The sequence below is a fragment of the Apostichopus japonicus genome, chromosome 11 (assembly GCF_037975245.1).
Source record: "Apostichopus japonicus isolate 1M-3 chromosome 11, ASM3797524v1, whole genome shotgun sequence".
Taxonomy (NCBI): Eukaryota; Metazoa; Echinodermata; class Holothuroidea; order Aspidochirotida; family Stichopodidae; genus Apostichopus; species Apostichopus japonicus.
Window position 1 is genome coordinate 8,742,444 of NC_092571.1, and position 23,338 is coordinate 8,765,781.

At 39.1% G+C, this 23,338-nt stretch overlaps 1 protein-coding gene across 3 annotated transcripts in view; it reads left to right on the top strand.

Moving 5' to 3' along the window:
* LOC139976486 (UDP-glucuronic acid decarboxylase 1-like) overlaps nucleotides 1-23,338 on the top strand; it is a 75,368-nt gene that overhangs the window by 44,876 nt on the left and 7,154 nt on the right. For 2 of the 3 annotated variants that reach the window (XM_071985273.1, XM_071985272.1), the window contains 3 exons: nucleotides 8,393-8,453; nucleotides 15,758-15,815; nucleotides 21,480-21,583. In XM_071985273.1, the coding sequence (XP_071841374.1) occupies nucleotides 8,393-8,453; nucleotides 15,758-15,815; nucleotides 21,480-21,583 (223 nt within the window). The remainder of the gene's footprint in view (nucleotides 1-8,392; nucleotides 8,454-15,757; nucleotides 15,816-21,479; nucleotides 21,584-23,338) is intronic. The other variant, XR_011796186.1, reaches the window with a different exon arrangement.

Here is a 23,338-nt window from a genome sequence, read left to right on the forward strand (position 1 = left end):
TTGCACCATGGGAACGACAACACATTGAACACGATGGTAAATTTTCCCGCCATCTGGACGCAGAGTGTAAATTTTGGTGTAATATGAAAATTATGAATGGTACTGCGCTGCTCTGTTAAAACTTAAACTATTGCGACACCAGGGCATATTTTAACCGGGTTCGCATCGCAGTTTGCGAGTCGAAATAGCCTGTTTGCGAATCATTTCCCTAGTTGATTCGCAAGTTCTGCGAATCAAGAATCGCTACGTTTTTCCATCACCAATATAGCCTAACTGGAAATCGCAATCAAGTTGCTAATGCATGTTTTACACAGCGCCGTAGTATGTACTATATCAATGACAGTCGTAGTCCGCGAACGGGCGCTACGTATGTGCGGGCAGTATAAATTACTAGAAGTATGGTCATTGATACATCCGTACTGTACCAGTACCACTATGATACGGACCATCGCGTAACTGATATTGCTAATGATATATGTTGTGGGATGTGGGCGCTGTTCAAGTATCGGTGCGGAGCTAGGGCAGATGCTTCTTCCAGTAGTTTATACCTCTTTGGGTTATGACGTAACTCAACGTTTGTTGTTGTCACGTACGCCAATCGCATGCTTGGCAGCCGCGCGCAGTGCACACAGTAATCATTTTGGTGAACATTGCAATACCACGTTGTGGGCTACTAGCCTACTGGTGCTGGCTATAGGCTAACATTACAATAATAATATTGCACTGTGTAGTACTGTAGTTTCACTAGCGGCCAGAATGTAATAGGATTATCGGATTTATCGCCATCGGTTGAACAGAAATTACATTGTTACAGAATAAGGAGTTCAGGATTTGTGATCGCGCAGTTTCCACAGATTCCGTTTTGTAATTTACTTCCGAATACTTCGTCATGGCAGTTAAAGGTTTAAAGGAGGAAACGGCTAAGAAATGGATTTCGGAGAACAATTGGTCGTGGCTGGAATATGACTTGACTCCTGGCGCGAGTAGGTTAGTTGAGCGACTGGGGTGTCGTGTGTGTTTTGATGAGAAGGAGAGGGTCAGGGCCCTACGGAACTATTCCAACTCTTTTGTCGAAGGGATCACAGGATCCGCAATGAAAAAAGACAATGTGAAAAAGCACAGCAGGACGGAGATGCACGTAAAGGCAATTGCCCTTTCAAGAGGAGTCAAGAGAACCCTGTCAGAAATATACAGCTCGACACCATTGGGCAAAGCCTTCAAGAAATCCAATTCCGATGAGGAATCTTGCGTGAGTAAACTCATTGAAATCTCATATATGCTCGCCAAAGAGGAGCTTCCATTCTCTAAATTCCCTAGTGTATGCAAAACTGAAAAACGACATAAGGTGCCTCTTGGGACCAAATACATAAATGAGGAAAAGTGTAGTGAGTTCACCACATACATCGGACAGGCATTTGAGGATGAACTAGTGCAAGAGCTCAATCAGTCGCCGTACATCACAATTCTGACCGACGGATCAACCGATGCAAGTGTTATAGAAAAGGAACTAATCTATGTTCTATATCTGACGGAATCAGGTGAAACGGCATGTAGATTCTTCAAACTGTCTGATGCACATGATGCTACAGGACAAGGCTGGAAACAGACTATAATTGATGCATTCCAGGAACTTGGTGTGAAAAACATGCAAAATAAGCTTGTTGGATTATGCTGTGATGGTGCTAGTGTGAACATGGGGAGGAATCGTGGACTGGCAGCATTACTCAGACAAGACTCGCCTTGGTTAGTCACAATGCACTGTATGAATCATCGTCTGGAGCTTGCCCTGAAAGACGCTTTCTCTCAGTATTATGTTGAACAGATCATTGACATACTAACTGCAATTCACTCCACATATGGGAGAAGTCCCAAGAGGCTTCGGGACTTGAGAACCCTGGCAGAAATTCTGGGGGAGGCTGTTGTAAGACCTGTTCGTGTCAGTGGTACAAGGTGGGCACAACACAAAAGCAGAGCATGTGATGCCCTGATCAGGTCTTATAGTGTGATAGTTTCCCATCTGGAGAACCTTGTCACTGAGAGTAATGCCATTGACACAGCAAAATTCAGAGGCTACCTCAAGAAGTTAAAGAGCTGTAGGTTTGTCCTGAATTTGCTATTTTTTCGAGAACTTCTGGAGCCTGTCACTCGTTTGTCCTGTAATCTGCAAGGTGATGTGTGTGACCTTCCTTTCGCAAAGGCTGGGGTTGAGGCTCTGCTTGGTAATCTTGACGATATCGTGAATGGAGCTGCAGCAGGTGTGAGCAGATCATCTGGGTTCCTGAGTGAATCTGAAGTCTCATTTCAAGCAGAGCCAAACAATGTTTGTTTCAAAGGTGTCCGCCTAACGGATGTAGAGGCTAGCCTACGGACAATTGAGGAGGATGTTAGGGGATATGCTGCCAGCCTCAAACATTGTATTGAGCAGAGGTTCGAAGACCTACAGAATGAGAGGATCTTCAAGGGACTGGTGCTATTGGACCCTGCTCTCTGGCCCAAGAATAAAGAGTCTCTAACAGAGTTTGGGAAGGAAGAACTCTTACAGGTGAAGACACATTTTGATGGCCTGTTCCAGCTTCACAGTGTCAGGCCTGATGCATTAGAAAGTGAGTTCACTGAGATGAAGCTGTTCTGGTACAGTAACCTGTCCCATCTCAGCAGGGCTGACTTCTGGTCAGCTGGCTACAGCATCTTGAAGACACAATATCCCAATCTACTGCATGTGTTCATTGTGCTGAAACTTCTGCCTGTATCAAATGCCAAAGTAGAGCCGGCATTCTCATTCATGAGGAGAGTGAAAAGTGACTGGAGAAATAGCCTCAGCGAGAGCACCCTGAACCATCTCCTCCGCATCGATATAGATGGGCCTGATTTCGATGACTTTGATCCATCTGCTTCAGTCAACATGTTCTTCTCTGATAAAGTCAGGAGGAGTGGACCTGCTGGAGTCGCTGGAGCGGCTGGACCATCCACAAGCTAATTACTCACTGTAGAAGACTGTAGTTGTAGAAGGATGGTAGTTGTGGTAACTTGGTAAGTACGTCAAGTTATCAACCATGATACCAATCATACCACCTTCAGTTCAAATTTGAAAGAAATGAGAAACGGATACCACCTGCATTTTCACACAAGGAATTTATTTATATGTCCTCCTTTTGATGCATACTTTGTGGAATGATAGCACCAGGCGTATCTAGGCTACAGTACATACATTTATACATAAATGAGAAATGAAGATTACTAGATTCACAAATTTCTCAATGCTAATCGATTTTTATGCAGTGCTAATCAAAATGGCAGTTGGTTAGCAAAACGTGCTAATCAATTAATTTCGCTTAAAATATGCCCTGTGCGACACAAACAAATTTTGGGAAGCTGTTGTAGAAGTAACTTTTGTATCAAATGTAAAGTACTGTATGGTAGGCCTACTATAATTTATAAAAGACGGTTTTCCTCAGGTGATGGGGAAAAGGGGTGTTCCGGTGAACTCGATCTCTTTGTATAGTACTTGGATACTTAAAATGACCATGTACCTGCAGTTTCTATTTCTCTTTAGTAAGCTCTACTTAGCATTTTTATCCTACTTAGCATTTTTATCCTTTGTGGATCTTTATTGGAATAAATATGAAATGTATTGTTTGACGCCAGTATTTAACGGTAAGCATTTCTTAAATTGTTGACTGAGCTTCAAAATCCATTTTCAAACAAGTCTGTTAATTTTCATGAAGGTTTTTATAAAAATCGACATACAGCTAGGGAACGAAAGTTGTTCTATATTATCCAAATAAAATACATGTTTCTTGTTCTGAGATATGAAAAAAAACGGGCGGCCATTTTTCTTCTTTTCATGCGCTGATACTAGTTTGGAATATGTTCCAACCTTTACAAAATAATTTTAAGGATACTTTAGATTTCTTGTTATCCGAATAGAAACTCGGGAATCAGGAGAAAGGAGGCCCATTGCGCAGACGAGAAACATTTTTGTGTTTAACCGGCCCTGCTTCAAATTTGTTGGGTGGAAGTTTTTTTTTTTTTTTTCATTCTGTTGGAACCAATGGTAAATTATATAAAAAATTGACACAAGAAACGCTTAGTAACACTTTATTATTTCTTCAAAATTTTGCCAACTATTCAAAGTAAACCTGTTCTCGGTGGAACATGGCGGAAATTGTTTGTCAACGAGTTTATACGCGATGGTACATGTTTATACGACCATGTGCGCGTACACATGTCCAGTTATACGTGAGCGGTACTGTAGGCTATGGACATGACATTGAGTCTCGTAACTAAGTGCTTTGAACCATAGATGATAGTTGAGAAAAATACCCATTGTAGTTACGATACCGGTATTCATGTTGCAACACTACCGGTTGTGTGAAATCCGACTACTGCACAATGCTAGTTTAAACTGTCTGCAGGTGCTCTTTTGTAAGCAATTATCAGTTGGGGAAATTTGGAATCCAGCAGGTCCATCTCTTCAAGTCCAATTTTCATTAGTGCATTTTTTATGTCACAGGTTTTGTTTTGTGGAATTTATGTCAGTTTTAAGTGTGGTGGCTCTTTGGTCATGAGCATTTAAAAAGATAGTTCTCTTGGTAAGAAATATGCCTTCATTGGCAGCATTTATATCTTCCAAATAATTGTTTCTGTAAGAATGTTCTTACCTATTTTACAGACCAGGGTACTTCAAAGTATCCCCTTTAAGCCTTTAAAGGTGGCTAAAGGGAACTACAGTGTTTCTATCTAAGTATTGATATGTTTCAAGGGCCTAGGGTAAGTTTCTTTTCCAATAGTCTGCTAGCCTGAAACATTTGCTTGACTTCCCGCAGTGCAGGCAACTTTTGTCTGTAAAATGCACCATTTAATTGAAGAAAAATTCTGTTTGAAGTCAGCTTGGTTAACAGTGTAGGGAATAATCTGAGATTTTATTAAACTCATAGAGGTCATTGCAGTTCCTGCAAATGTTTCTTGGACTGACTTCAGAGCTAAGTGGAGTGTCTTTTGGAAGTGACAACAACTTTGAGTCACAATTAAAGCTGTTTCTCCAAAAGTCAGAAAATGTATGCAGTTATTGGAGTTTGTCAAGAGAGATTGATTTCCATAGTCCAAACTAAGCATGATAAGTATCCTGAAGGTGGGTCTATAGGTCTGTGGTTTGATGGTCCTATGCCATGTTTTGTCACTAGAGTAAAATACTGCGGACGTTTCTCATCAATTTCTCTTGAAGGAGTAATGTATCAAATATTTAGTATCCATGGTTATAACACTCTGGAGTTTCTCATAATGGGAATTTCAACTGCCTCATTTGATAATCAGAAAAAATAAAAGACAAAACACATTGCATGTTTAAGGAGCAGACAGAGCACCTCAAATTACGAAAAAAAAGTAACAAATTGTAACCACGATATTCTGAGTTTGGATGTTTAAAATCCAAGAGTTAGTGATAAGGGTCCTTTAGAGCTGAGGTGGTAAGGAACAAGTCCATTATACATTGCCATTGTGGTAAAAAAAAAAAGAACAAAAATCACTATCGAAGCATATGAAATCCGCGAGGTGGCTAGGCTGCATTGTGACATACACTTACAATGTTAGGATAGAATTTGGTTTAGTAACACAAACAAGGGAAAAAAGAAAAAAGTTTTGTTTCAAAATACATCTAGCGAAAATTTTGCTACTGCCCCCCAAAAAGGGAGTGGAACAACTTATTTTTAAGCCTAAACAATAGCTAACAAATTCAACCGTTTTAAGACCACCTTAAGAAAAATCTTTGATTATCTGATAATGACAAACACGATCAGATTTATAAGGCTAAACAAATATAAAAAGTAAGGAGTTGATCTTTGTCATAACGTCAGCACCTGGTAATGCCATTGTCTACAGTAATCGTTAAATAAGGGGAGACTTACCGACTTGACAACTGTAATACCACTTAGTACATTTAAATTGCACTTAAGCCAAACCTTGATTAAGCTATTCATTTTTGCTAAAGCGTTTTCGTAACTCTTACTGAATCATCTCTACTGTAGTTCACTTTGCAAATCATCGATATACCTTCTTTATTCAATGCTTTCATGTCTGTTACATTCTAAATGCTAACTAAGAGACACAACACTCTTTGTTTCTCTGCTTTTTTATTTTTTATAGGAAGCATGCAAAATAGTTTACCCTGAATATCCATATAAAGTTAAGTCTTCAAAATTGAGTTTCGTTTGGAAGAGTTAACACAGTGTCAGGACAATGCAGGGTACATTCATAATCATATGTCTTTGATATTGGTCAATTCTCCATAACCCTTGTAGTAATTTATGGTCCAAATACCGACTTGCCAGATTTCTTTGTAGTAATGTTGTAGAAAGAAACAATTACCACACTGTCCAAATGAAAAGTATAATTAATATCTCTTCAAACATTCCCACCTGCTTTCACAACAAAAAGTTCCCAATGTAGGTCCATCCTCTTTTTGGTACAATTTCCTCAAATTACTGAAGCAGTTTCTCTGTTGACCCATCACATTTTACATTGGTTTTCTATCACATCTCTTTTACCTCTGAGTCATGAGAGAGCTGTACATAAAACTTTCTCCTGGTCACTATATAAAAAATCTCACATGGATGGGACGTGGTCTTCTAGTATTGATGGGAACGGGACCAACTGTAGACATATGGCTCTTTCAATCTCAGTGTCATCAAATCCCATAAGTATACTCAGCACCTCTCGTTTAACCCATAGCTCACATGGTATTTCATTTGACTCTGAAACACTGTGAAAACCAAGATTGTTTTTGACGAGAAAATTATTGGAATAAGTCTCTTTGGGAATTGCTTGGGACAACAAGAGTGCAGCCAGTGCTTCAATGATTCTGTGACATAATTGTTGTTCATCACTTTCCTCTAAGGGATATATTTGTATAGCACAGAGATACCATTTTCCAGTGTGCAATCAGAAGTAGAATGTACATCTATACCTAGCATCAGTTGGAAAGAAATGATGTTACATCTTGTCTTGTGCCATCTATTACAATTACAGAGACTAGAATGTAGCATTATTAGGGACAAGTCAATTTTTTGGGTGAATAGACCCATAGTCACACTAGCCAAATAGCTATTGTTTTTTTTTATTTCTTTAAAAAGTAGTCGCTCAAGAATAGGCTCTTCTACATGACAGGCTTTTCAGTTGGCCTTTCTTGTAGATATTCATGGTCTGACCAAGCCCACCCCTGTGATCAAGATATAATCTACACACATGTTTTTTGTTTAAATTACAACTGACTCTTGGTCCCTGCCAAGTGGGACCTAGGTCAACCAAGCAGCCTGTGAGTGAGGAGCCACCTTTCCCAGAAAGGGGCTCCTGGACCTCAAAATCTTAATTTCACCCTTGCATATGTAGCATTTGATGTTTTTTCTAACAGGAGAATTGTGGCTTCTCAAGAATTATTAGTACTTATAAATAAGCATTTGATGTTTTTTCTAACAGGAGAATTGTGGCTTCTCAAGAATTATTAGTACTTATAATAGGAATCAACTGTATTATATTCCACTCATTCATTCCCATGTGATGAATTCAATTTTCTTTTTTTCCTTTAATTAATTACAGCTTAAGGTGCAAGTAATTCCTGAGTGAAATTGACAACTTCACTTGCCCAGTTATCTGATCTTAATGTATTCTTTTCATACTGATCCATTTTGGTGGTCAAGATACAAGCAAATAAATCCAAGTGGGCCAACTGCCTATTAACCCATTTTAAGTGTTATTAACAATATATCTCTGTCTGTTTAGCTTGGATGAAGGTCAAACCACCTTAATGAGTACAAGAAAACATCTTCTTTCCAGATGTCAAAAGCTTATATGATTTATAAAAACAGTAACTACAAAAGAATAGCTTAAGTGAACTTCATTTATAATATTTGCATCCACCTTACTGAGTACAGCAAAATGTAGATTTTTGTGAAAAATCTAAAAGTCATTGAGGTTGCCAGAAGTCAAAGTCATAATAAACATGAATAACTCCAAAGTGAGTGAATTTCATAATTAGTATTGCAGATTCACCGTAGTGACTGTGCCGTAACCCTATTGTTATTTGTGAAAGTCAAAATTTGCAGTTGAAACTTAAAACGTGTATGTAGTGTTACCTTTTATGTTTTCATTGAAAACATAGCAGGTTATCATAAAGCTTGTTTGCTTTCTAGTTTTCAAATAATGTGACCTTGCTGCTGGCTTGATTGCCACCACAAATAATTTCATATCACAGTAAACTTGTATCTGTTTAATGTTTATTGATATTTATCTTTGGATTTTGTTAAATAAATATACTGACCCTGATCTTAACATGTAGTTATAGTTAATTTGCACTTTAGAATGTTGATTCATATTTTTGTTTGTATTTTTTTTAATACAGTGACCTTGTTGCTGGTATGATTGCCCTCATGAATAGTAATATATCATCACCTGTCAATTTGGTAAGTACTCAGGCTCTCTCTCATTCTTCTACTGGAGGTTAATTTTTTGAATCAAGGCTCAGAAAGTGACTGTTTGGATGTTGATTTGTACTAAGGGGCCTTTTCAAAACTCGCCATTGCGGTATGCCGCGGAAGAGCACAGCTCGTGTGCACTCAGGTGTGTCTCAATATTGCAGCAAGCTCAAGTGATCACTCCCGAGCCTTTTTGAAATACAACAGAGCTAGCATGCACTTAATCTGCATAGAGTTACAAAGAAAGCACTGCTGCTAGGAGCAGAAACGATCCATACCCTCAGTCCAGGAAGTTATTATACTGTAGTGATTTACCGAGTTCGACCTACTGTTTCGTCAAGAAAGTGTTTCCCCACCTATTGTTGTTTACAACATCGTAACTACAACTATCGTAATACAAGCACAATTGTCAAATTGGTAGGCAATGAGCTTATCCTAGGCCTACATCGCGCAACATTAACCAACGGCCCACAATAAACTTTCAAGAAAGAAAAGCTTGACTTTTTGTTGAAATTGTCACTTCCTAACAAAATTGGATGTTAATTATTTTTTAAATTTATGGTATATAAAAAAGAGGTCTTCAATGCAACCTCTTGGGAAAAACTGTCTCCGTTTGTACATTCTGTTTATTCGCCGGTATCGAGCACTGAGTTACGGCCAAGTCACACAGTTACATAAAAAGCCTAGCCTTCTACGTGTGAAATAGCGTTATGTGCAGCGCGTTCCAATATGGAAGTGATTCCAGCATAACTCTCGTCTTGTAGCGCTAGTTTCCGTCAAGAAAGGGGTCCGTGGCTTCGGCCTTAATTATATTTAGCTGCTCAATATGTACTGCGCTTGTTGCTTAGTATATGTGCACTGAATGTAATTTTATCAAACAGAGGGCAAGCAGATCGAACCTATAATACTGTACGCGTGCTTTCCATCGTCGGCATAAATTTTGTCTGGGTGTTTTAATACCGATAACTTTTAGAAATCCATTTATAGCATCCAAATTGACTAGCACATAAAACTTTTCGCCAGAGAATTCTTTTTTATGTATCCTTTTACACAACATTCTGTTACGTTTGAATTTGATACCATCATAAATTCAACACAACTTTATTATTTTTCACCTTTATCGACCAGACTATAAGGACTTTGCAGGAAACAGACTAAATGATACCCATCGTTAATATATTGAACGCAATCTTTATTACAAAACATTTCTTAAGACAAACAGCAAGAAAATATAAAGAAATTATTGCCTTAGAACACAACATGTATTGGTCAATAAACTACAAGTCTTCGTCCATCTGTCGTTGATTGTCAGTATGTTGAATTGTTATAAAGAAGAGAGTGGTTTTATGCACAGGCCAGGGAGACCGGAATAATATAAGGTATAAAACCTTCTCAATCATTTCTATTTGCTTTGTTTCTTTTATTAACATGTTAATAACTTCATATAATTAACATTACTACTAACATCGCACTGCCGCCGCTGCTTATGCTTGCTCTCCGCTTCTATTGGATCAGAAAACAGTTGTTACTACTACTATCTATCTATCTATCTATCTATTATGCAGGCCCAAGTTTCACACTAGCCGCGATATTGCGCAATTTGATTGCATTTGGAATATACGATTAGTAAAAAGCCATTTGCGATTAATATTTTTTAGTTTACCCGTCTATAAACCATAAACATCTCGTAAAATTCCTTGTCAGCTTTCCCTTCTATGAAATAAACAAATGAATAAATAATAATTTCTTTCACATGGTAGTCTAACACCACACTAAGTCAATGAGAAATCTAGCTAAGCCTAACCATCCGTTTATTTATTGAAATTGTGACGCAGTTATAAGATATCTATGGAATACTTTCATTATTGCTGTTACAGTACGTTTGACCACATGGTTGCCTAACAACACACTAAGTCAATGGGGTAATCTAACCTAGCCATCTTTTTATTAGCTGAATTTGTGACGCAGTTATAAGATATCCATGGAATACTTTTGTTATTGCTATTATCTTCGACCACATGGTAGACTAACGCCACACTTAGTCAATAGAAAATCTGCCTAACCATCGGTTTGCAATTTTATTTTTTTAATTCAAACTGCGTAGGATTCGGGTAATAAATTAGGAACCAGGTAGTATCCACCGACGGGATATCTTCGTTATTGCTGTTATCTTCGACCACATGGTAGCCTAACACCAGCCTAAGTCAATGCGAAATCTGCCTAACCATCGGTTTGAAATTTTTTTTAAATCACACTTTGCGTAGGATTCGGATAATAAATTAGGGACCGGGTAGTATCGCGTCGAGCAGGTACCTACATTATTGCTGTTATCTTCGACCACACGGTAGCCTAACACCACACTAAGTCAATGGGAAATCTGCCTAACAGTAGGTTTGCCATTTTTTGTTTTTTTTTTTTAAATCACACTTTGCGTATGATTCGGGTAATAAATTAGGAACCGGGTACAGTATCGCGTCGGGCGGGTACCCGGATACCCCGTGCAAACACTATTTAATACCGTAACTAATTATTATTGTGGACATAGGCGTACGAGGCGGGGGGGCAGACTGCCCCCCCAAATTTCCAGAGGACAAGAAATTCGGGCAAAAGTCCTGAAAAATTCGGGCAGCCTAAGAGGAGAAAAAAATACATATATATATATTTTTTTATATATATACAGTAGCTTGCCCGAATCTTTTCAAATTTTTGCCCGACAATTCCATGATTTTCTTTACTTAGCATCATGATGCCCGAATATTTCCGTGTAACACCACCGCAAGCGCAGTTCATCTGGGCTACCACGCTTTTTGCACGATCAATTTTTTTTCTAACTAGTCAATTGTATACCTGGACCAAGGGCGGCGGAACCGGGGGGGGGGCGCAGGGGGCAGGTTAAAAATGTGCCTTTTTTTCTACATAAAAATTGAGGTGCCTCAAGTTTGCAAGAGGCCAGGGAACCAGAATGAACACTCGAGAAGGGCCGTTTCCGACCATCTGAGGGGTTTGTAAAACCAAAAATTTTCTAGTACGCTCCGCGCCAACCGATGGTGGCGCTCCGCTCAGATAGTCGTGCATACAACTTTGCAAATCCTGGCTAACCCTGTGACTTTTAATGAATTTCTGTGGGTCAAACTCAAAGTTATTTCGAATGGAAAAAATTTGTTAAGATATTAACAAGAAAAAACTCTAATTCTGAAGATTCCTACATTAGCAACTAGCATGATTTCACCTCATTTTGTCTCAAAAGAAAACTTGTTCCTTGTTTCCCAATTTGCGCATTGGATATTGCAGTGCTAGTATGCATAATTTCCTTGAAGGGGGGGGGGGACCTTGATGGAGTGATGTGTATACACAAATAAGATAATACAATAAGAGTTATAAAGGGTACTAAATATAAGGCTGCATCAGTCCAATCGAATTTCTGCAAAAAGCCCTTTGATGTCGGTGTCCCCAGATTAAAAGTGCTTCCGCCGCCCTTGACCTGGACATCCCAGACATTAGTGTATATAAGAAATATTTTCTTTTTCATGGATGGTGGGGGGGGGGAGTGCCTACAAGCCTAAAAGTACAGGTTTATCGTATTCTTTGTTATATTTCATACTTTCTTGTGAGACAAATTGCAGTCTCATCCGACACAGCGATATTATCCCGCCTACGTGTCGTTGAACAATGTATATTTTTCCGGAGGTAGCTGAGTACTGTGTTAAAATAATAAATAGGTAACTAAATAGGAGCTTAAAAAATATACTGTCCCATTTTTCCCCTTCAAAGTGATATTACCATTTTTGGTTCCTTGCTTTAGCAAAAGGAACCTATGCAGTCAGGTTGGCGTGCGTGTGTATGTGTGTGTGTGTGTGTGTGCGTCTGTGACACTTGCTTGGGTACGCTCTATCTCAATAAGGGAATGTTGGATTGAGGCCAAACTTGGACTATGGATCCCCCATATGGAGAAGGTGTGCCCTATTGTTTTTGGTGCCCACAAAGGTCACCATAGGTCAGTTATGGTCCAAAAACCAAAAATATTAAAACTGCAATAACTCCCAGTGCCAATGTGTGACAAGGTTGATATTTTGGGACAAGTTGTGAACTGGTTAGGGGAACATTTTCAAACTTAACTCGTCAACCCGCATCTGGGTGACCTTTGACCTCAATTTGACCTCTGGTGACCTTTACGTGTTTTTGGGGATTTTTACAGTTTCGATGCTATTTTCAGATGTCAAAGGTACCTTCTGATCATAAATGTCAATAGGTTGACCCCCGTGTGACCTTCGAATGCGAAGTTATACAAGGTCAAAGTTAAATTTCAGACATTTTGTGCAATAACTCCCAGTGCCAAGGTGTGTCACGGTTGATATTTTGGGACAAGTTGCAAATGGTATAGGGGAATATTTTCAAACTTAACGGTCATGTGATCCGAGGTCACCAAAGGTCAATTAATGATAAAAAACTAGTTTTTTGGCAATAACTCGAGAACGAATTGTCTGTTAGGGTTGGAAATTACTTAAATGTAATCCAATTTTCAACCCGCATGTGGGTGACCTTTGACCTCAATTTGACCTCTGTGACCTTTTTCATGTTTTGGGGATTTTTACAGTTTCGATGCTATTTTCAGATGTCAAAGGTACCTTCTGATCATAAATGTCAATAGGTTGACCCCCGTGTGACCTTCGAATGCGAAGTTATACAAGGTCAAAGTTAAATTTCAGACATTTTGTGCAATAACTTTCAGTGCCAAGGTGTGTCACAGTTGATATTTTGGGACAAGTTGCAAATGGTATAGGGAAATATTTTCAAACTTAACGGCCATGTGATCCGAGGTCAACAAAGGTCAATTAATGATAAAAAACTAGTTTTTTGGCGATCACTTGAGAATGAATTGTCCGTTAGGGTTGGAAATTACTTAAATGTAATCCAATTGTCAACCCGCATGTGGGTGACCTTTGACCTCAATTTGACCTCTGGTGACCTTTACTTGTTTTGGGGATTTTTACAGTTTTGATGCTATTTTCAGATGTCAAAGGTACCTTCTGATCATTAATGTCAATGGGTTGACCCCCGTGGGACATTCGTGTGCAAAGTTATTAATGTTAAAAATTTATTAATGTTAAAAAACTAGTATTTTGGGGGGAAAATGGGCAAAGAAAAAATGTTTGAATTTTTACAGTTTTGATGCTCTATTTAGGTCTCACCGTTCAGAAAGGTCAATTGGTTGACCTCCGGGTGTGCAGTTATGCAATTAAATCCCAATGCCATGGCTGATATTTTGGGACAAGTTGTGAATGGTGGAACATTTCAAATTTCACGGTCATGTCATCTGTGGTCACCAATGTTATCATATATGTTGACCTTCTTGTAGGTGACCTTATATCTCTTACATTTTCGATGCCATGTTCAGATCTCAAAACCGCATTTTGATCATAATCCGATCACAATTTGTGATCACAAATGTGTTGGCTATAGTGTTGGTTACGTTATGGGTACATGTAGGACCACAATTACTTGACTATTTGAACCCAATCTTGCTTGATAATATTATGTGTATTGTCATATACCCCTACGCAAGGAACCACAGTGACCTTGGGCTCTTGTTTCTTCTTCTAATTTACCAAATTTTTGGGGAAGTGTAAATTTCTAAAACGTGAGATTATAAAATAAAGAATGTTTAGATGCAACTTGCAAGGCCTCAGAAGTGCCGTTTCCGGCAATCTGAGAGGAATTTTCTTGTACGCTACGCGCCAACCGATGGTGGCGCTCCGCTTAGATAGTGTCACAGGAACTTTCGGGCACAAAAAGTTCTGCCCCCCAAACTGAAATGGTCCCGTACGCCTATGATTGTGGAAGCATAACTTAATAAATGTCGATGATTTTAACAATAACCTTTCTCCTTATGTGCTTACACATGAAGTGATCAACCAAATAAACGAAACGAAACAATCAAAGAATTTGTGTTTGATCATCTGCCAAGTTTGTCACAGTCTGCGTTGCAATCCTCTTCAGAAAACTGACAAGTGATATTTAATTGAAACATAACACGTTGCATCAGTTAGTTGGTCGCTTAGAATGTATAGTTTTTAGAGGTATGCTGTATTGGCCCCAAATATGCCAGAAGTTAAAATATGGTCACCTTTGGTCAAAATTCTTCAACTGTTTTTATTATCACCTCGGAGGTTATATACCCAAAGGGACATTCAGTCATCTTGTGTGTTCATTTAGTATGTCTGAGAACAATATGGAGAGTAAAGACATTGAGGGAAATACCTTTGAAACTTCTAGCAATTATAGCATGCTATAATTTGGGACCTATATACAGGGTATTCAGTTGAGGGGCCCTTGAGTTGAAAGAGTTCACTGTGAAGAAAATGAGTGCGCGGTATCGTAGACATTTACTTTGCAGATAGGTTTCAATAATCAACGATTCACGTGTCATGATATCTCTACTAAGAAGTAAGTATAGTAGAGCAGTCAAAGCTAACATCGCAGTTTGCTAAATTTCTTTTTGTCATAAACACCGTTTCCACTATTATTCACGTGTAATGGGCCACATGTACTTAAGTCTCCTGCTAAATATTATTAAATATTCATTAATTATTACACGAAGTAGGCACAGCTCGAAGTTTTGTCGTGAACACCACACACGCGCGGTACGAGTGTTAACAGTATATATGGGTGTATGTACTGTAGGCAATGTTGTCGAACTCCTTCAGCTACTATTCTCTGTTCGTTGGAGAATCGATTTAAGAGTTTAATCAGGGAGTTGTTATGGAACAACTGCCTGCATAACAACTCCCTGATTTAATAAGGATTTCGGTTTGTTTCTCAGGATATAAAATATCAAATGGCATGTGAAATAACATAAAAAAGAAGCAAGCCAAAAAAAGGACCGGGTTACACTCTGCTGAACACAATAGGCATAGGCTAGGCCTACTCATTCACTCCACGATAAGCCGTTCCATTCAGTGCAGGCTGTCCATTGTGCCCGCGGACAAAGCTCTGTCTGCTGACTACCTAATTAATCTTCGGGACTTCTCTGTCAAAGCCTAGTGATGTCATTCAGAATATTCATAGCCTCCAAGGAAATTCGGCTCTCCGCGGCACACCGCAATGGTGAGTTTTGAAAAGGCCCCTAAATAACTGCCAGTTCTCATCGTAAATACCCTTTTAATCCGATATTGCATAGGATATGATAACATGCAGCACCTGCTCCACTTCCAACATATATTATTTACTTTGTTTTGATAGACCAATTACATATCAAAGGTATATGATCACATTTCTTTCATTATTAAATGTAGGGCAATCCAGAGGAGCATACTATTATGGATTTTGCTAACATAATCAAAGAGAAAATTGGTGAGTTTAATAATGTTACCTTGTATATTTAATATATATTTAATATATATTTAATAGCTTTGATTTACATGGGCATACATGGGCTCTGCATACAGCTCTCTAAGAGGGAGGGATTTTTTTGTACATATATACAGTAAACTGTCCAAATTGTGAGAAGTTTGGGTTTTAACCACTTTTCAAGTTTATCTTTCAATATTTGAATTCTGATGTAAGCTTTAGTAAGTTGTCAACCTGTGCTCAGCAGTGTTTCCACTAAGCCGCTATGACGCGATTTTGACGCAATGGCTTGCCGATTTGACGCACTGGCGTTCAGAGAAAGAGAAAAAAAGAGGGTTTCATTTTCTCCTGAATTTTATACAATGTGAATTGGGAAAAAATCGTTTCAAAAGGCATGGTGTTCAGAACTTCAACTTGAAGTGAAGAAATTATTACTGTATTGTTTCCAATTTATCGTCAGAAATTTTAAATTAGCGATCGTTAACTTGACCCTAGCACTGTGGTTTCTATACAGTCACGTAGATTTAGCTTGATTGTTGTAAAGCTAAATCTTATATTTTTGCTTTAGCTAGGGTTTCGCAGTAGCAGCGCGAATCGCGCAAACAGTTCTCACAATCCCACATCACATTTGATCAAATTTGAAGCAGCTAGTGGGGGAGGGTCGCGCACAATCACCCAGAACTTCCCGCGCAGTCACTGGCAAAAGTTACGGCTTCCACTAAGCAATTTCAGTACCAGCGACAATAACTTCAAATCCCCCAAAATCTCCAACGACATGGTAGCCTAACTTCCATCTAAGTCAACATGGAACTCTAACCTAGCCATCTGTTTATTCGCTCAAGTTGTGTCGCAAATAAAAAATATCCAAGAAAAACTGCAATCTTTGACAACATGTTAGCCTAACAACCACACTATATCAATGGGAAATGTAGCCTAACGGTCGGTTTGCAAAAAAATAATAACAATACTTTGCGTAGCTTTGTTTACATAATTTCCTTGCTGCTATCTTCGCGTGCAAGGTAGCCAAACACCACAGGTAGTCATCGGGAAAATCTAGCCTAAGCATCTCTTTATTCGCTGAAATTACTAGAACTAAAATATCCATGAAATACTGCAACCTTCGACCACATGTTAGCCTAACAACCACACTAAGTCAATGGGAAATGTAGCCTAACCATTGGTTTGCAAAAAAAAAAAAAAAATCGTTGGAAATCGGCAGTTGTTTTGAAGGTATGTGCTATGTCTTAGAGAGGGTATGTTGTATTTTACATACACCTTTGCTGTGGTGATGCATTGAAGGTTTTAACTTCGAATACTTTTCAGCGGTGTAATGGTTTCGTATTTGGTGGTGGGTAATTTTATCCACACACGAAAAAATACATGATTAAAGGAAAGGGCACCTTCAGTAGAAGTAAACCTGTGTTTATATATCAGTTGATGGGTTATTGGTTTTTCGTCATATATTCAGTGAATTGACGTTATTTGCTAAACGATCGCAAATTTTGGCAATTAAACTTTCAATGAATTTGCTATACGGTCGCAGCTAACAAGGAAGAGGGTAATTGTGCTTACTTGATCCTGATGAATGCTTAATCCTGATGAATGAAACCTTTTCCGTAAACAGCATATTGAACTTTGGAAAAGCGCCCTTAAACCTTAAAAAAGCCCTCGTAAATGCATTACGGGGGGCGTTGTCAACTTTTCATTTTCCAAAATAGCCTCCCAGAGCCAAATCTAAATTTCTACCCTGCATTGCAAGTGGTGCACCACTATATTTGAGCCAAATTTAGCTTGTAAAGATGAAGCGTAATATGCAATGAACTAATTTATTATTATTTAGCAATCATCGTGTATATACAGTAAAGCTCAGGGTTCCAAGCCTCAATTTAAAATCAGACATTGGATTGGCCGATGTTTAGTACACAGGGGCGTAGCCAGTATGTAGCACTGTAGGCCCGGGCCTACCCTTTTTTGGCCAAGTTTTTTTTTTTTAACCACCGTAACTCAATTCCATAAGCTTGCTGGACGAGTTTTAGAGTCTAGACAGGAAAATCTATTGAAATGAACATAGCAAGAATATGGCTAAATTAGGTGACTTATTCTTCTGTCATCTAGGCTGTCATTTCTATCGCGTGCCGTTTTAATCAGCACTCTACCTGCCGAAGAAGACTAGGATCCGATCTTGTCAGTTTTTTAATATCTAGTTAAGAACCCATTTACGCAGATAATATTTCAGTTGAGAAACATTCCACAGTCATATAGGCATATCGTTGATTAGCAGACTGTATAGAGCTGCAGCACTTTGTTGGCTGTTGTTACTGGCTTACTCTGTACATGTTTAAATACATTATGTAGTATTGAATTAAGTACTTTTTTAACTCGTTTGTTGTTTTGGTTTAAAAGTGATATTGAATGAGGTGTCTCAAATTACCAAGAAGCCAGGGAACCAAAATGAACGCTCTGGAAGGGCTGTTTCCGGCCATCTGGGGGTTTGTAAAACCAAAAATTTTCTTGTACGCTCCCCGCCAACCGATGGTGGCGCTCCGTTCAGATAGTCTTGTCAACAACTTTGACAATCCTGGCTATGCCCCTGGTACTAATACTGTGGGTAAAATGTTACATCGTGTGAAGTCACGAAAACATTGATCGATTGTGTTTTGGGTTCAATAAAATAATTTTCCCGGAATTTAACCCCTTCCCCTAAGACCCCGCTCCCCCAGGACGGGGTGAGTCAAATTTTCAGATATTAGCCATTTTGACTCAATGGGAAATTTCTTAGAGGAAACACTGGTGCTCAGTAACAACTTAAAAAGTAACAGAAGAACTATTGTAGCTGCCTGTCATTTCTGGCAGTAAATATTTTTTGGTGGTAAGGCAGCCATAATTTTACATCTTGGTATTCCCTCAGATGTCCAATTCCACTTACCATTTTGGCTCTTTATCTTTGTGGAGTGCTTGATATTCCTGCAAATAGCTTTTTGATTTTTTAAAGGAGTTTATTCAACAACCATATAGTCAGTCCCTTGACCAACCTACCCAGTATTATCAAAGTAGTATTGCAAATGCTCAAACTAAGACACCATCATACATTTTTTGACCAAGTAAATTTGGTTTAGGGCTGTGTCATTCCATTTAATTGACTAACCGGTTAACCGATTCTATTAACCGAACGGTTAACGTTTAAACGTAACCCGTGTTGTTGCCTCAAAATAAAAGCCGAAAATCAGAGTTATATAGCTCAGATTATAATTCCGAAAGAGCGCCACCACTTTTGATGCGGAAGTACATTCTCAAAATAGCGCTGCAAGTATCGTTTTTTCGTAACGCGTATGTCAAGAATTTGGTTGTATTTGCTTAGTTTTGACGATCGTTGCATTGAAAAAGACGAATCGCGCGTTTTCATGAAGTTTTAAACAGATTTTTGTTTCTCTTTCAGTTCATCGGTAACTGTTACAGAGATATTTGAAGCAAATATTTCTTCGTTAATTGCGTAGCCCCTACTGTAATAGCGCAGGCATTGTATGGCAGTTATAAGCCTAATATTACAAGGCCTACTTAATATTGGCATTGTGTATTGAAGTTCGCGATCATATGGAGTGTTAGACTACAAGTCTATTACCAGCTAGCCAAGGTTAGGAAAGTCGGTTGTTAGGAAGCGATTACTACAGAAGTGTACGGTAGTAGGGCTAGGCCTACGCAATTACAAGTACAACAATGGGTCACAGATATATTGAATTTGTGCATGGTGGAGGGGTAGGCAGAGGGTAGGGGGGAAGTGTGGAAAACATTGTAAAATTTCCCGCGAACACCCTGTCGATTTCCCGCCGGAGTTCGCGCAGCAAACACAATTAGCACGCGTAGCATAATGGCGTGGGGTAGTCCCCCGGTGGGGTCATGTGGTGGAACCCCTTGTGGGGGTCCAGGTGTTAACGCCCCGGAAAATTTGGCGCGTCTGGCGATAAAATATTCGCAGCTGTGGATGCAAAATACTGACAACTTTTTTAATTTAAATTGTTACGAAACTGATGAAATTTTTGAAATGACAATTTAGAGTAGCCATATTTTGTTATAAAATGAAAAGAGATCTATCTGTCTTACAATCATTAAAAAGTTTAACTTAAAAAAACATGCGATTTTATGAAACAACGTTCGGCAAAGCCCCATTCCTAGACTGCCTAACAATAGCTTGCACTATACTACAACTACGGTAGGCTACATTTTCCAAGATACCTTGCCAAACAACTGTGAGCTCATCCCCTGTCTAACACCTGTTGTTAACAATTTTTTGGCATGTTGCCAAGGAACGTTTCATGGTCTAGAATTAATAAGGTCAGTCAGTAAAGGTTCGGTTAAGTTATGAGAATTATTATCTTAGACGTTTAAGAAAAGTAGGTAAAATATGATCCCCGTAACAGCTAGGTAAGTAAAACAGGCAACTGACTCCTCCGCATGAACAAGACAAACTATTCCACATGATACATGAAAGTAAACCTTGTAATCACATGTTTAAGGCCACTTGGCATGATTAACTAAATGCTTAATATTGTTTCCATGTTCTTGTAGAAAACGTAAACTTCGCAATATACAATTAGTTGTGGTTTTGTAGTTACGTGAGATCCGTAACCGACGAGGTGGTTAGGCTATTTGCTATACACTAAACTATGGTAGGATATTATTTTCTCCGTAATTTTGGAAATTCTAGAAAATACTTTTTCGCCGCTTAACACCAGATGTGTTCTTACGTTTTATTCATAATTGGGTGTACTAGAGCCTTGTTAACATGACATTAGTTGCATTTAGCAAGATATGCCAGTTTCGCGTGAATTTTTCGAAAGTTTTTCGCTCGATCTTTCGTAAAATTTGAAAGGTGTACCCACTTACTTTTCGTACACAATTGGTTATTTCTCTACTGATTTTCAGAGTTTTCTTTACAGTCAAGTGTATACGTTGTGCATTGAGTATAAACTTATCGCGAATGCAAGAAAACGATGCGGGGATTTCCAGCAGACAAATGTTTTCTTTGTGGGATTACTGAGTCTGTTTGAATGGAATCCCGCACCTTAGAGGGAACACTGAACTGAAATTACATCATAATAAAGAAAACGTTTACTGCTTAAATACAATATAAATTTGAAAGGATTAGATGCAGACTCGCCCCGTTGTCGAACAGGGTAACAATAGGCGCTTCACGGGTCGCATACCGCTTGGTAATCCCTTCAATCGTACCGCCAATCTTAAAAATCTTTTGTATGGATGCGTGATAAAGTTTGCAATTGTTACGTGATTTTCGGCAAGCAAATGTTGCGGTCTATTTCGGGAATAAAGTGATGTGAAGACGCGCCGTTGCGACTGCGTAATTGGCATTACAAAAATGGTTAAACTTATACGATGTACGGCGGACGTTTATCCGGCCGTTCGGTCGGTTAACCGTTTAACCGTTACAGCCCTAATTTGGTTCACATCTCAACCACTCAGACACTGTTCACATTACTATATTAACCTCATAAAATAGGAATTTTTAAGTTTCCTTCATTACTTGAGAGTTAATGAATGATTTTTGCTTTGGATTTTAATATTGAATCGCATGGAGAAATCTGCCACGCTGTGTCTAATTAATATTCAACAATGATGGAAATTTTAATTCAAGTAAAGTGTTTGCACTTGCAGGGGGAGACAGCAAAATAACTAACATCGAAGCAGCAGAGGATGATCCCAAGAGAAGAAAACCAGATATAGCAAAAGCTAAGAAGCACCTTAAGTGGGAACCAATTGTGAGTACAAACAATCCTTCATGTTTATTGTATGTGTGTACATATGTGACAACCTGGTGCATAGACATAATAACTCAGGAACTGAAGGTTACAATAACTTCAGACTTGGTACATAGATTCCTCATTCTAATTTCTTGGCTGTCTGTGTTGAGTAACCCCAATGATCAAGGAGGTCACAGACAGAAAAAATATGAACAGTTTTATAGGAGCTACCCAACACCTACACCAGTGGTAAATCTGATAGATTTATTTCGCTCCTCGCTTACCCGTCTCCTCACAGCCTTAGCTCTTGCATGATACCGTGCCTAGCATTCTAGGTATGGTACCTTTTAAATAATGAACGGGTAATCTTTTAACAGGGTTCGCCAGCTCTGTCTGGACCCCTCCTGTCAATGCGCGTCCTTCTCATCTTACCACCCAAAGTATTTTGGCATACGTCTGATTGTGTATCATTTCAGTTCTACTGAACTGGATTTTTCAAGCCCCTTTTTGGTGTTTTGGAAGAAGTCTGAAGTTGTTGTGTCCAGCCTGAGAAATTTGGGATGGTTTTCAGGACATCCCTTTCCTCGCTTTGTTTATTTTTTTCGGGGGAAAAGGTAGCAGTTTCTCAAACTGCTCACACTAGTTTTCCTGTCTGTGTACTAGTCATATTGTTGCCATATTCGACTTGTATTTTCACATCCTCTTTGTTAAGTTTTCTTTCAAAGACTATTAACTGTTTATAGTTGGCATTCTTTCATTTTCCCATTCGTTGGCCTATTTCTTATGTATTCTTGTTAGGGTTTTGGTTACTACTCTCCTTGTAAGCCACTTGCATCTACAATCGTTGACAAAAATAGATGGGACACCCCACTCCCCGTATCAATGTTGCAGTTTCTGAGCGCTTTTGGCTACAACATTGAACAGGGGGAAGGGGGTGCGCTTAAACCAATATCGCTCGTTGCTGCTCATACTGTCCCATCATTTTTTTCGAGGATTGTAGCTTACATGAAGCATATTGCTACTTCCGTACTTGCTAGGCTGTTTTGTGTAAGCTTATCATTCTTTCCACCTTTGTTACTCCATTTGCTATTCATATTTGCCTTAATTCAGAGATGTTTTCAAGGAGCCAACTTAAGTGTGTGAACTGTTCGTTGCTTCGTCCTGGAAGATTTTGGGACGAGCATGATCTTTGCCAAAATGCCGAACGTGCACTAGCATAGATCCTTGTCTAGTTTGTATTCAATTTTCTCCTATCACATTGGCAAGAGATGAACTCATGGTTAAAAGAGTGGAGGAATAAGTTGCAGAAGCAAGCTCAGCTACTGAAACCGAATGGCTCTTTGGAAAAGGGGGAAGTAGAGATGGGGGGAGTAAGAGAGGAAGGAGAGGATATCAGAGGGTGAAGAGAAGAAATAGGTCACCTAGATATAGGTAAGACCTAGTTGACAGGCCTCTTGAAACATCTTCTGGAAAAGGGAGCAAGAGACAAGCTCCTTGAAAGGGAACAGAAATATGGCCTGACAGAAACAACAGTGTCCACGTCCACCATGGCAGTGGAGCCAGAGATGGCAGAGGGCCTGCGAGAGGAGGATTTTCTAGACTGTAGAGCATCAGTAGAAAACTCAGGTCTAGAAGACATGTTCTTGGTTTCAGTGAGTGTTAGACGAGTATTCTTCAAGAGTCCTGGAAGAGGAGGCCCCCTCGGCAAGGGGAACGACGGTACCCCCGGAGTTAGTGCTCAGTGAGATTGGCCAATATTGGACTGGGGTTTCA